Consider the following 15,744-nt stretch of genomic DNA (forward strand, 5'->3'; position numbering starts at 1 on the left):
TGGTTTCTACACAATGTTCAGTGATCTATAGGAAGAATTTCCAGCACTTTGAGTGGAGTCCCATAGAGGAGTAATGGGAGTATGGGACATGAATGTCACATAATATGAGAAGCTGTTACAGAGAATACAGATTATTTTTTAAATGTTTGAGGCTTCTACCATTTAAATGTACTTTACCCATAGAGCTGTCTGCAGGATGAAAGCTCAAAGACATTAAGGTAATACTTTTTAGTTTTTATAATTTCCCTTCAGATGTCTCTAGAGAGAGTGTCCAGAGAGATTATACTGTATCAACTTAATCCTCTTGATTGTTGTGTGTTGCAGAGCAAAAATTAAGAACATTGTAGGGATGAAGGATCTTTTCAGTATGTTCCAACTACTTATTGCCATACCATAGTACAGCATTTTTAGCAAGGGTTCTAATATTTATTTCTAAATATTCTAGAAAGGTACTGCATCATGTGCATTTTCCCTTTATTCCTTATACTGAACAGACCTTTATTGATTTTTTTTTTAGGTTACGTATTATAGAATTTCATTAAAGTATTGTTATTTTTTCTTATATTACCTTTATTTCTTAGTATATCCCTTCCCTCTCCTCTACTCAAAGACCCATCCTTTATTGCAAGAAACAGAAAGGGAAAGGCAGTTCAACAAAATGAATAACCAAATTTGATGGCATACACAATCATATATATTCATAGTACCTCACCTCTGCCAAGAATGTGAGAGAGTGGTAGCTTTTCTCATCTTTTTTTCTCAGCCCAGATTTCACCATTATAATTACATAGCATTCGGTTTCTTTTTTTGTTCAATTTCATTTACATTGTTTCCATTGAATTTTGTTTGATTCTGCTTACTTCATTCTATATCAGTTCATTTAAGTCTTCCAGTGCTTCTCTAAATTCTTCATAGTCATTATTTCTCACAACACAGTAATGATCCATTTTTATATTGATGCGCCACACTTTGGTCAACCATTCCACAGCTGATGGGCATTTACTTTGTTTTCAATTCTTTGCTACCACAAAAGGTGCTGATGTGAATATTTTTTATATGCATGTGTATAGATGTAATTTACACACATACATCTTCATATGATTACATATATATGTCATTTATGTCTTTGACCTTGAAGCATATGACTAGCTAGCGTAGAGTCTTTGGGTCAGGAGGTATGGAGGTTTTAGTCACTTTTTTTTAACAGAATTCCAAGTTATTTTCCTGAATATATAGACTGAAAATTAATTCTAAATAGAATTTTATTTTAAATTCACAATAAGGAATCTCCAAATCATACCTAAAGTCCCTTTGACAACTCAGATTAGGGAGCAAACTCCTGGTGAGAAATTCTTCGTTTTAATAAAGTAGAAAATTATTTTAATTTTTTTAAAAAAGGGAAGATGAAAGCTTCCTATACAGGCAAAACTGTTGTAAGTTGGAAGCAGTATGTTGGTGTGTCAAGGATTAAAGAGAAGAGTGGGAAAGTAAAAGTGTTTTTTCTCACTTGATCAGAATGTGGTAATATACAGAGAATGTTTGGTTGACAGGTAATAATACTTTTTGTTTGACCAATTAAGTTATTCATTATTTTGAACATAATGATACCTTTGGGCCTTAAATTGTATGTATCTCTTTGTTAAGTGCTTGATAATTATTTATATCATCTGTCATCTCACACAAGAATCCTATGTAGGTTAATATCGTCCTTGTTTTACAAAAAAGACAAATAGTGAAGTGTTACAAGATGATTTCACAGTTGTCGCTGCAGTATAATTCTGAAGTTTTGACCCATTTCTTAACCTGTTATGTGTTCTGTTCTTTATGAAATCAGATCTTGGAAATAAATATCATTATCACATTTATATATGTGAGACTCTTTTTCTTTATTTCTTAGAAGAAATAGTTTAATTTGACAGAATATGTATTATAAAAATAACTTTAATTGTTCATGCCTCTACCCCTGTGTGATTAGAGCCTGTATTTCATAGATATAGATTTAGATTTAGCTACATCAAGCTAACTAGAGACAACTCAGTAAGATGACACATTACTTGAAATGCAGATGTTACCTACTTATATTGTTTTGTTCTCCTTAGGGAAGTGATGCACCTGTTGAACAGCAGGAAATTAACAGAGCAGAAACTTATTTTGAAAGTGCCAAAGTAGAATGTGTAATACAAACATGTCCAGAGCTGCTTCGAAAAGGTACAGTATGTTTTATTTTCTGTGGCATTGGTAACCAGATAACAGAGGTAATTTTTGTACTACTGAAGAATGCTCCCTAGTGGTAGTAAGTTTGAATCTCAGTTAATACATCTTTGACATCTGAATGCTCTTACCTTGGCCATAGTAAGTACTTTGTAACATATTACCCCATAATGACATTCCTTAAGGAGGAATTTAGTTTTGTCACTTTTCATGCTATCCTTTTTTTCCTACTCTGTTTTGGAATAGAAAATTGACTGTGCTGCTGTGTTATAATAAACATTTATTAACAGTTTGTTATTAATAATTAACAGTTCCCCTACTATATCCATTGTGCTAGGCACTAAGATATAAAATCATCAGCCTCTGTCCTCAAAGAACTTGCATTCTACCACATTGTGTTTTTGTGAACCCTGGATGGGATTCTAAAATACTTCAGCTTAGTGTACTGGAATACCAGCAGGAGTCAGGCTTGGGTTCCAGTCCTGACTCCGAGCCTTACCAGATAATGTAACTTTAAGCAAACTTTTTTGGGCCTTTATTTTGTCAGTAAAATGAAAGAGTAGAATGACCTCTGGTTTCACTTAGTTCTCGTACATGTGTGTTTGTCAACAGAATTATGTAAGAGATTTAATCTCTTATTAAAAAGTAATTTGAAAGTAAATTGAGTTTGAAGTTCATCTTAGGAAACCAAAATTTGTTCCTCTTTTTCAGAAATTGTTTGCATCTTTTAAAGTAATTGGGCTTATTTTGAGTTTCACTTTCCGCTCTTATGTACAAAGTACCTTGCAGAAATTACAGTATTCTTTTCTTTACAGAAAAAAAAAAGATACTACAGTAATGTCTTTCTTCCCTAAATACTTTGCTTACATCCTGATCAAGCTTTACCAAGATAATAATGCTGGAATTTCTATGTAGCCTTCTTTAAAGACTTTTTAAAAATTTATGATATCACCGGCATATGTACTCCCTCCACTGAGGCACATTGCAACCACTTTACATCATAATGGAAGACCTGCATGAGTTGATATGGCAGTACAAAATTGATCATTTTAGTGATAAGCCTCTTCAAACTTCGGTTAAACTTTCCCTCAGACAGTCTGCCATTGGGCCTGTCCCTAAAATTCTTCAAGCTCAGTAGGCCCTGCTAAAATTTGTTTTACCAACATAGCCTTCAAAAGCCAGGGTCACTTCAGTGTCTTGATGAAACATTCAAATAGGACCTTGGTGGAAGTTTTTCTAGTCTATAAAGGATAAGGATAAACCTAGATTTTACATTTGAAATTCCAATCTATTAATCTGTAGAAGAAATAATAATAATACTAGTAATAATTGTTATCATCATCATTATTGAGAAGCTGCAGTGTCTAGTAGAAAAAGTACTAGACTCAGAGTTAGGAGAGACCTAATTTCAAAAATGCCACCTCTGACACCACTATGGTCTTGTTTCATCTGTTAGAAATGGGATAATACTGCAGTACTTACTTTACTTTTTAAAAATAATTTGAGTAAGGTTACATAAATAGCTTATTAAATAAATATAATAATGACAACCCATTTAAGTTAAATAATTCTTATGATGGATGTTGAAAAGCTTTGGCACTGTACGGTACCTTATTTTGGGGATTGAATGAGAAGAAGGTAAGAACAAAATTATAGTCTATATCTCCACTGAATGTTGATTTTATTCTCTCACTAGATTTTGAATCAATGTTTCCAGAAGTGAATTCTGGCAAATTAGTAATACTAACTGTAACACAAAAAACCAAAAATGATATGACCATATGGAGTGAGGAGGTTGAAAATGAAAGAGAAATGCTGTTGGAAAAGGTATGTACACCTAATGTTTCCCACATTTTTTTTCTTTCCTCCTGGGATGGATGCAAAAGATCTCTAATGTCACTGACATAAAGAACTCCATCATGTAGAAACTCTCCACCAATGTGTATTGGCAACTCATCTGTAACTTATAGCTTAGAAATTTGCCTGGGGTATTGAAAAGTTAAACTAGCTTTCCCATGGACACAAAGCTAGAACGTGCCAGATATAGGACCCGGTCCTAGGCCTTCCTGACTCAAGGCCAGCCTGCTATCTATCCACTTTGCCATACTGCTTCTCCTCTCCCTTCCTTTCTCCCTTCTGTGTACTAATCTGTGAAAATGTTTTTACTTTTTAAAATTATGACCTTTAGTTATGTCCATTAATAATGATCGTAGCTAACATTTATATTGCACTTTTTGGTTTAGAAAACACTTTACGTTCTCATTTGATCCTCACAATTACCTTGTCCAGTGGGTGGTATTATAATTATCCCCGTTTTACAGATGAAAAAATTGAGTTTCAAAGAAGCAACCTGAACAGGACTACAGAGAGAGAATATGTGAGGAGTAAGATCCTGGGTCTCCAAACTCTTTAAGTTCAGCTTTCTTTTCACTACACTGTTATGCCTCATATTTATTATAGTCTATTTGTGGTATAGTGGAAGGACTTGAAATAAGAAGACATGCATTCTTGGTGTGCAGAGCTGGCGCTATCAGTATTTTAAAAGTAACCATACACCCTTTGCTCTCAATAAACATGTATAAAATAATAATAGATGATATTTGTATAGCACTTTAAAGTTGGCAAAGTGCTTTACATTGTATCTTTTGATCTTCATACCAACCCTAAGTACAATGTATGTCATTCCCATTTTATAGATGAAGAATGAGGATAAGAGGATGGAAGGTGCCAGTCTCTGGCATAGTACTATAGCTGTAAGCCACATCTCAGCGCTGTAGGCCAGTGGTGTCAAACACAAAAAGAAATGGGGACCACTGAACCCCATCTAAAGATCCCTGCAGATACATATTAACTTAGAAAACTGCATATTCATAATATCTGTGTTCTGTTGTGTTTTTATTTATGTTGTTAAATTTTTCCCATTTGCATATTAATCTGTTTCTGGACACATTTGGAAGTTTTGTGAGCCACACGTTTGAAACCTCTGCCCTGAGACATTTCTTTTAAGACTATTAAGTTCTGAATGAGTTGCTGAGGTCCATAAGTGTGGAGGCCCTGGGCTCAAATCCTTCCTCTTTTACTTCAGATTTATGTGACTCTGGTCTGACTCAGGCCTAACTCAGACCCAGCACTTTTTGCTGCTCCCATCCATCTTGATGCCAGTTTATTTTAAGTTGCAAATACTTCCTCTTTCCCTTCATTCCATGTGTGACTGTGAAAACAGTAATCTACACCACAGTACCAATTCCTGGAAAGGTAAGTCTGTCAGTTTCATTGAATTTCCACTCAACTATCATTGTCACATCCCTGACCATAAAACACCCACCACCACCACCCCAACCCCCGGCCACCATTCTTCTATATTGTATTGTCTTCTCCTGTTGAATGTGAGCACTTTAAGGCCATTTGTATTTGTATCATTCCTTGTGCCTAGCCAATAGTAAGTGCTTATAAATGCTTTTTCATTCATCCATTCCCAACTGTTTTGTGGAATCTAATGGTGAAGACATGCAACTGTTCTAACATGCTGTACTTCACAGCAACTGAAACTGTCAGATTATTCATTGCTCAATTCCCTCTTTACAGAATAAACAACACCCAGAGATTCAAGTATTATATATAGAAAGTGCACCTAAGATACTGTCCACTAGAGGGTTTCTTCTCATAGATGATGGATAGTTAAATTAAATCTGATCTGTTCCAGCAGATGTCAGTGTCTGCTGCTTGGTTACGAGTTGTACCCCTAGGTGGTATCTTGTTTGAGATTTTGTGGTTTTGGTTTTACCTTTAAAAGCTCTGTGTGCACCATCATCCTCTGCTACGGTTCTTTTGTTGTTACTGTCACCACAAAGAAATCAAAATAAGTCTTCATTTAGTTATTCTCTGTAGCTTTGTTCAGAATTCTGAGTACTAATATTTTGGAGTGTTCAGAGATGACAAAATGCTTTTATGATTGTCATTACCAAATAGTATAAACATTACAACAGAAAATAGCAAAGTAGCTTCAGTCATCAAAATTGCCTAAAGGGGGTGTGTAAGTATGTGTATGTATGCTCTGTATTTGAATCATTTTGCACTTTTGTGGTTTTTATCATTGTAATCTAGTCTAATTATCTGTTGTAATCTTTCTGTCATATAGAGTTTTTTGTTAAAGGGCCATTGTAAGGATGTTAGAATATTAAATATAACCTTGGAAGTGAAAGTGTTATAGATGTCAAGTTCATGACAGATTCAGCTATGAATTTCTCAAGTAGAAATGTCTTCAAGAAAATTGAGAGAGATTTTTTTGTTGTTAAAAATGATGAACCTTATTTTCAGGCAAAATCATTCATAATAGGTAAGACTAAGTTTTACTTTGCTTTTAGATAATTATTGCATCACAGAGTCAGACTTTACTGACTTAGGATTGCATTCTTATCTGTAATGTTCTATTTGATAATTTTTACTATCTGATAGAGGAGAAATAGTGATAGCTAGAGTATTTCTCAGGTCTTTTCTCTTACAAAAATTATAAATCAATCATAGTGCTTATTGTCAAAGATATTTTCTTTTTTCATGTGTGGATAATAATCTAGAATTTTAGCTGAAAGTAACTTTAGAGGTCGCCTAGTCCAAAGAATACTGACTGAAAATCACCTCTACAGAATCTACAAGTGCTCATTCCACTTCCACTTTAAAAAACTTCTAGTGATGAGCAATTTACTGCTTCTAAAACAGCTCATTATACATTTGGATTTTGCTAAGAGATGGCTAATATTAATGTTAGGTATGCATTCTAGATCAGAGTTGTCATACATGACTCACAGTACTCCCCATAGCAGCCCAAACCAGATAAAAATGTCATTGGTAAATATTTAACAATAAAAAACAAAATACAGTGAAACATGGATGATACTACATTTTAAAATGTGAATATGAAGCCCGTAGCAATCCTTGTGTGTATGATTTAGTAATCCCCATTTCTGTTTGGGCTTTCCACCAACAGTCTTGGTAATGGGAAGTAGAAGTGATAATAGTATTCAGTACATCCAGGTTAAGGCTTATCAAAATGGTAACTGTACAATGTTTTTAACTGCCGTAGGAACCACCATGTGCATACAGTAGCATTTTAGCATGATTTCACTTTTTTCCCCAATAGAAATTAAGAAATGCTGAGGAAAATATGTTTGTAATGCAGGAACATCAGAGTTTGCAGTTTTTGAAAAAAGGACTTGGGATGAGTGCACTTTTGCGGGATAGTGTATTTTAAGTTTTTGCAAAATTAACTTTAAACAGTATCAAAATGAAATGTACTATAAAACTTTTGGAAAATTATATTTTATTAGTGTCTTCCTACCCCTACATCTCCCTTCACCCTCTCATTGTCTTTGTTCACTTCTGTATATGTGTATATTTTTGTATAGACTTTCCTTTTTATCTCCTCATATGGATTATATAGCTAAAGCTGGAAAAGATCTCAAAAGACCATCTTTCTCTTAGAGAGGTATTACCCTTTATATTAAATATGAGGAAACTGAGGCCACAGGAGGTTGTGATTTGCCCATAGTCACACATGTAGTTAGCATCAAAGGTAAGATATGAACCTAGGTCCTAACTTCAGAGAAAGTACATTTGCCTTTACATATACATTGTATACAGTCTGCATACTGAGCTACTCAAATCAGTTGCTAAGTCTTAACTGTTTTTACCTCCACAACATCTCTCACATAACCACCACCTACTCCTAATTTAGGCTTTTAAGCTTTTCAGTGACTTGCATCTAACTCTTAATTGGTCTTCCTGTTTCTAGTCCTGCTTTACAGTTGAAAATCTTCCTAAAGTGTAAGTCTGACCTCACTCTCCTTCTCAAGAACTTTCAGCTTTTTCTGTTATAAAGTACTACTTTTGGGCATTTAAATCTAGCTCTAGCCTACCTTTCCAGATTATTTCACTTTACTTCTCTTAACAGCTAGGTGGCACAGTAGTTAAGAGTGCCCCACCTGGAGTTGAGAAGACCTGACTTCAAACACCTGACCTCAGACACTTCCCAGCTATGTGACCCTGGGCAAGTCACTTAATCTCTATTTGCCCCAGTTTCCTCATCTGTAAAATGGGAATAATAATAGCATCTACATCACATGATGAGAGAATAATTATGAAGCACTTAGCACGGTGTCTGGTATATGGTAAGAACTATATAAATGTTTTTATTGTTGTTGTTATTATCTGCTCTGTATTCCAGCCAAACTGATCGATGTGCTTTTTTTTCCCCTCAGCATTTCCTACCTCCGTGCCTTTGCACAGGCTATCTCCATACTTGGAGTGCTTGCCCTCCTACTTCTCATCCTTATCTTTCTTCACATCTTAATTCTGATTCCACCAACCTTTCCTGATTTCTCCTCCCCTAATTATTAATGCTCTCATTCCCAAAGTTAGATCCAAGCTTTACTATTCATTGTTTTATCCCCTAGATAGAAGATAGTCTGTTTGTTTGGTTTTGGTTTTTGTATTGCTGGCAGCTAGCACAGTGCCTTGCTGCTACTAGAATACTTGCTGAGTTGATTAAATTTATGCCTACTGTTCTTAAATACATTATCATGTTCCAATATATTTGATATTTGATACACAGCAAATTATTCAATCTTCCTCGATTGTCAAGTGTAGAGATCTTTTTTTTTGTAGTTACAAATAATATTGCTAAAAATATCTTAGAAAAAACTCTTTTCTTTTGGATAATGATCTCAAGATTTAATTCCATTAATGGATATCACTGAGTCAAAGGGCATGTGATTATCATTATTATAACTTTAAATAAACTGCCAGATTGGTAAAAATCTTTTTGGAAAAAAGCCCTTACAATACAATACAGTGGGTGTATCTGGTTTTTCCATTATCCCACCATCAATTACTTTTGTCATTTTTTGCTATTTTTACCAGTTTGGTAGATGCTAACTAGTACATAGTAGTTTTAATATTGTTTTGTTTTGATTGTTAAGCGGAGTAAATACTTTCAAATGATTATTATCTGTTGTGAATCATTTGTATCCTTTGACCTTTTATCCATTAGGGAAGGGATGTTCTTTCATTTATTGTTTGGATAGGGGTAGAGTGAGTGAGTGAGAGTGTGTGTGTGTGTGTGTGTGTGTGTGTGTGTGTGTGTGTGTGTGAAAGAGACACTTTAGTCAAGTGTTCAACATGTTACTTTCATCTTAGTTATATTTTTGTTTTTATGTAATGAAAGCCATCTACCTTTACCTTGTCTCCTATAATTTCTTCTGTTTAAAAAATCTTATTTTCTTTCCACAGATGATATGCATAGACATCAATCCCTTTTTAGCTCTGTACTTAACTTGATTTATCCTTGGTAGTTATCTTATTAGAATTATATTTCTGTATGATCATATAAAATTTTAGAAATGCACATGCATTTCACAAAGTATTTCTACAGTATCTAGAGTGCCTCAAGAGAAAAGTAGGGTAGAGCTCTGAAGTTCTAAAAATCAGTCAGCAAATATAGACTGATTTAGAACTGTTAGAATCTCAGAATTATGAAGAATGTTCCAGCACTATCTTATCTTTTTGTGCACGTGTGTATGTGTAGATAGATATCCTGTTTTCATATCCGGTTTGATCCAGAAGAGATTTTAAGCCCTTCAAGAGCTTAGACTGTCATTTAGTTGATATCACAATTTTTAAACACAGTTCTTAATGATTACTTATGGAAATGAATTTTAGGATATTCATTCAAGGGAGAGCAATTGGCCCGGTGTTTTCTCTTCTAGTATTTTAGTCTTTCACCTGACATTCACACCCCTCCAAAAATAAGAGTAACTACAGGTCATTTGGGGGTAGGTTGAGGGAATCTGGGCAATTACCTACACAGGACTTATTTTGAATAATAGTTCATAAAATAGGAAAGGAAATAAATGAGAATGCTACTGAATTTATTAGACTTTTTAAATGAAGGTTAACAAGTATGAGTCTATAGTCAACTTTAATGATCAAAGCAGTTGTAAAATGTTCAAACCGTCACTTTTTTTCCATTTGGCAAAAGTAGTACAGTGTTATTAGAATAGTAGCTTAATATTCATCATTAATTTTAGGTTTTAGTATTGTTAATGGTCTTCTCAAAGCCAGAAATGTTCTATTCAGGATTTTATTTTACCATAGTAAAGACTGACACTAGAATGATTTCCTAACCATTTTATCATTTATATAATTTGTTATTTGATTACAGTTTATAAACGGTGCTAAAGAAATTTGTTATGCTCTACGTACTGAAGGGTATTGGGCTGACTTTATTGACCCATCATCTGGATTGGCAGTGAGTAAATATTTTCGAAAGCTAGAATATTTGAGAGGAGAGAGTATTGAGATGGGTGGGCTCTCTAGTGTGCTAAAGAGAACAGGTGTTTTAGAAAGTTCATTTAAACTTAAAGAAATACTGTTTAAAAATCATACTTGGACAGCCTCTCATTCCACCTTCTCATCTGCACTTTGAGAAGTCAACAGAATTTCTGTTTTGCAGTAAAATCAGCTTATTTTTCATAAGTAATGATCACAGATCCAGGGAGACCTTTCCTGGTCTTCCCCACTGCTAGTGCCTTCTGTATATCTCTTGTATGTACCTAGATGGTTATATGTTATGTCCCCCATTCGGGGGTAGGGAGTAGGGAACTTGGCGGCCTCAAGGCCATATGTGGCCTTTTAGGTCCTCAGGTGCAGCCTTTTGACTTTTGACTTTTATTAAGGAGATTTGTTCTGTGAAGTTTGGACTCAGTGGAAGGGCCACACTTCAGGACCTTAGAGAGTCACGTATGACCTCAAGGCTGCAGGTTCCCCACCCCTGCTAGATGTATGCTGCTTGGAAGCGTGGACTGTTTCTTGCTCTTCTTTGTATCCCCAGCACTTAGCACAGTGCATTGTACCAAACTATATATTGAATGCATACTGACTGTTGTGTATTTAATGGAACATTAGAAATCTATACTAAGTTAAATTGGCTTCCTTAACTAAACAAACACTCCAGATTCTTTTAAGGAAAAAAATTACTGAAAGTATGTATTGAAGATCATCCTTATTAATATTTTGGATGCCAACATTTTAAAAACTTGACCCTTTGTGAAAATTTATGTTCAGTTAAGTTACTTTATGAGTTTTAGTTTCTAAAATCTTAAATTTCTACTTGTGTATTTTAAGAACAAGTTTATGAGTTAATAAATTTATATTACATTTCAAGGATCCTAGCCAAATAAAATATTATACATGTAAAGAATTTGTGAGAAGTAACATGATGTAATCAATATGAAAGTAGCCTTTAAGCCAGGAAGACTTGAATTCAGATCTTGCCTCTGACACATCAGCTCTGAAACTGAATCTCTCAGTGTTCTAGACAAATCTCTAAGACTATAAATTTCAGAAAAGGTGCCAGCCTGTTTTGGGAGCAGGAGTTTTCTCACCTGAGACTTACCTCTAAAATTAAAATCACATGCTTTTTTTTGTTTGTTTTTGTGAAGCAATAAGTATTAAGTGACTTGCCCACGGTCACACAGCTGATAAGTGTCAAGTGTCTGAGGTTGGATTTGAACTCAGGTCCTCCTGACTCCATGACTGAAGTTCTATCTACTGCGCCACCTAGCTTCCCCTAAATCGCATATCTAATTCCTGTCCCCTTGGAAAGGGGGGAAAAAATCACTATATATTTTGTAGAAATAAAAAAAAATTGTAGGAAAAATCACTATATATTTTTATCTCAATACAACTGATATACATTTAATTTGTAATGTATCTAGCATTTTCTTTTGCCAGTTAGACAAAATTAAAATCAGGCAGTGCTTAAGGTGTTCCTTAGAGGAAAATATAATGATGGACTTGTATTTGATATATGCTGGATTTTGTTTTGTTTTCTTTTTTTTTTTTTAATAATAATTTTTACTCTTTGGTAATTTTTTTTGGTTTTGTGTTTTTGGCTAGGCAGTGAGGTTAAGTGACTTGCCCAGGGACATATAGCTAGTACGTGTTATGTCTCTAAGGCCAAATTTGAACTCAGTTCCTCCTGGATCCAGGGCCGGTGTTCTATCCACTACATCACCTATCTGCCCCCCTGGATTTTGTTTTCAAACAAGAAAAAGAAAGGGTAGAGAGCAGTATTTTAATTTAGAGGGGCAATCTTTCTTTTTTGTAATTCATTGTTCATTTCTCTAAAAAAGAGTACTTGTGGGGCAGCTAGGTGGCGCAGTGGATAGAGCACCGGCCCTGGATTCAGGAGAACCTGAGTTCAAATCCGGCCTCAGACACATAACACTTAGTAGCTGTGTGACCCTGGGCAAGTCACTTAACCCCATTGCCTACCCCCCCCCAAAAAAAAACGAAAACAAAAAAAAGTACTTGTAAGAGGCACTATTCTGAAGTAGGTACCTTAATGGTCTCTTTGTTTATGTTTTTGAGGTAAACTTATTTATGCCATAGAATTAAGATCCATTTGGTTTAAAGACAGTTTTTTCCTGTTCACTGGTTCCAAGTAATATATATCTTCCTTACTGATTTTTTTTTTTATCCTTAGTTTTTTGGACCGTATACAAACAATACTCTTTTTGAAACAGATGAGCGTTATCGACAGTTAGGGTTTTCTGTTGATGATCTTGGCTGCTGCAAAGTGATTCGCCATAGTATTTGGGGTACCCATGTGGTTGTTGGAAGTATCTTCACGAATGCCACAGCTGACAGTCGCATTATGAAGAAATTAAGTGGAAACTAGGTGGCAGCTGCATTATTTGTACTTGCCATTTTGTCTATAAACACTGTAAAAAGTCTTCAGTTTTTTAAAGTACTCATTTCTAGGTTTAAAAAATATTTATTTCAGCATCTGTAAACTTAAGAGTTTGTGATTTACGAGATTTTCAAAAATTGTCAAATGTTTGCTCATTTTTGTGAAATACATGTTAACCACCTACATTGTATAAAAAGCAGTAATTCATATGGATCCAGGGCTTGATCCCATATTACATGTTTATGGAGTTTTAACTATTTCTCCTTTATATTTGAAAATTTCAATTTTACTTACATCCTTCCAAAAATAAATCACAGGTTAAGAAGATAAAGATGATGTTTCTTTTCCCATTGTGATGCCTTTCAGATTTGTTTCTGAAAGCTTTTAAATTCAGATCCATGTAAATCTTATCAGGTTGCACAATTTTGGTAAATTATAGTTGTGATATATAGATTCAGGTTAAGAATCTTTCTCCATGTTTACTGGAAAAGCAGTACTTTTTACTACATTTTTAAAGTTGGTCTTCCTCTAAAACTTTTAAAGTTTTGATATTTTTTTCATTTTCACTCTGTAGATATTTACTTTGTGTCGAGGTGCATACATCAACATCATTATGTAACCTATTATAGACAATTTTTAATTTGTTTCATTTGCCAAATCTATTTTTGTGATCCAAGGATAAATTGAAACTGCTGCATGTTACAGAATAAATACCTCAGCCAATGACAGAACTTATTTTTTGATAATACCAACTTGAAAAGACTAATCTTGTATCATTGGCTTTTTGCCAGTAACCCCTGTGAAAATAATAAGAATATGTAACTTATGCCAGAAGGTGTTCATTGCCCTCGTATCTTGGGTTCCTCCTGTAGTTGTTAAATGGGAGTATCAAGTACCTATTTAAGAATTGACCCACAGAAATGACAAAATCTTAGTATTACCTTCTTTGATTAACACTTAGCTTGGTACCAGGTAATGTTTATACTTACAAAGAAAGTATTTAAGTTATCATTTTATTGTAAAGAAAAGCAGTGATTCCCTTTTTTTTCTGTACTGAACACTACAGTCAGTATTTTTTAAATGGGCTGCCAGATAAGGGGTTGGAGAAGATAATCCCTAAGATCTGTTCCAGCTTTTAACATTCTTTAATTCTAGATGTTAATGATTCAAGTATAGAAATCATCCCTAATAAAACTCTTAATGAACTCCCAAGGGTCCATGCTATGAGAGTACTTCACTGTATGGTCCTTTTCTTCAGTAAATTGTCCTCTATATTCCATGTATTTTTAAGTAGTTCCTACTACTTCATAGTTTGCTTATTTTTTAATGCATTAGTACCCCCCCCCCAGAATACTACTTTTTCATTCTTTGCTACTTTGACCCGCTTGTATTCATCAGCTGGAGTTGATTTATCATTTCATATATTTCTCTTGTCATCTATCTTCACTTCTTTCCGAAAAAGAAGCACCCCATTCAGGAAAAAGAGGTTTACTGCTGTCTTTTGTTAGATAAACAAAGCATTGGAAAAATGTTTGTTTTATCTATGTTTTGTTTTTGATGCAGTTACCAGCAGTATGGCAGAAAGCAAAGACTTCTTATACAGAGTTGTATGCTAAAAGGAACAGTGTTTTTATAAAGTTGTGATATTTAGATAGCGTGAAGACAAACTAGTGAGTTCTGTGAACCCAACCCTTACACAAGGAAATGGGTGACAGTTACTATGCTAATAAATGCCTGTAAAACAACTCAGGTCTTATTTTTCATACATTCCCTTGACTATGACTCTACGAGGAAGGGTAAGAAATGTACTTGCAAAATTAGTGACTATCCAAATCAACTACTGTTCCAAAATAGAGCTTGGTTTAAATTAGGAAAATTAGATTGATACAGTGACATTGACAAGTTCAGCTTCAATTATCTTTAAAATATTTTTATACTTTTTTTTTTATGTGTACCAACTTTGGCAGCTTAAGTTGTACAGTCACCATTTTAATACTTTTTTTAAGCTGTATCTTTGGCTTGTAAGTTTTCTGTATCATGCAAATCTTCTAATCATACCTTGCCATGTCAACAGCCAGAAAGTCCAAATTCATATTTTAAATGTTTCATTTCTGCTTCTGTCATCATATAATATACAGTGCCTTGACTATTAAATGGGGTACTTAATCATTTGGTGGACTCATAGATAGAAATAAAGATCTTATTTCTGTGTTTTTACAAGTAGAGCTTTTTATGTCTCTCACTACACCTTTGAAGTTGCTTCCATCCTCTTTATAACATAAAAAGGATGGAAGCAACAATGTCTATTTTTCAAAAAATTGGAAGTCTAGAGTCTGAACATTCAATTGTATACACATTATAGCTTGTTAAGAAATATTCTTACTTCAAGAGATTCTTTCTATTAAAAGAACGGAAGCCAAAGGATTTGTGTATAACTTTAAGTTGTCCACAAATTTATTTTTAAATGTGTAGAAAAATAAAAGATTTTTCCATAAAGATACCATAAGTAGTTGTAACTTAAGTTGAGTATTAATAGCTCTTCTTTGTGGAGTCAGTGATTATACCATGAAATCTGAGTGTTTCACATCTCTAGGTATACAGAGCAAGTAGATCAAACAAGATGTACATTTATTTTGCTATGGAAATTAAAGTGAATGGCATATAGTTTTGGTGAAAGTATGGCACATCAATTTACTGGTTAGTACCTAGTTGAAATCTACCCAAAAATATGATTAATGCAAAAAGACCCAATATAGATAGATCAGCCTAACTGGGTCAAATGAATG

The 15,744-nt window shown here is 34.2% G+C and overlaps 1 protein-coding gene across 2 annotated transcripts in view; it reads left to right on the forward strand.

Moving 5' to 3' along the window:
• MMADHC (metabolism of cobalamin associated D) overlaps positions 1 to 15,744 on the forward strand; it is a 47,410-nt gene that overhangs the window by 13,396 nt on the left and 18,270 nt on the right. Inside the window, exons 5-8 of one of the 2 annotated variants that reach the window (XM_020970341.2) lie at positions 2,100 to 2,208; positions 3,908 to 4,038; positions 10,427 to 10,513; positions 12,752 to 15,178. In XM_020970341.2, the coding sequence (XP_020826000.1) occupies positions 2,100 to 2,208; positions 3,908 to 4,038; positions 10,427 to 10,513; positions 12,752 to 12,946 (522 nt within the window). In that variant the 3' untranslated portion in view covers positions 12,947 to 15,178. Of the gene's footprint in view, positions 1 to 2,099; positions 2,209 to 3,907; positions 4,039 to 10,426; positions 10,514 to 12,751; positions 15,179 to 15,744 lie in introns of those variants that run through there. The other variant, XM_078147049.1, reaches the window with a different exon arrangement.

This window comes from Phascolarctos cinereus, unplaced genomic scaffold, assembly GCF_003287225.1.
Source record: "Phascolarctos cinereus isolate Bilbo 61053 unplaced genomic scaffold, phaCin_HiC Scaffold_726;HRSCAF=1367, whole genome shotgun sequence".
NCBI classification, from domain to species: domain Eukaryota; kingdom Metazoa; phylum Chordata; class Mammalia; order Diprotodontia; family Phascolarctidae; genus Phascolarctos; species Phascolarctos cinereus.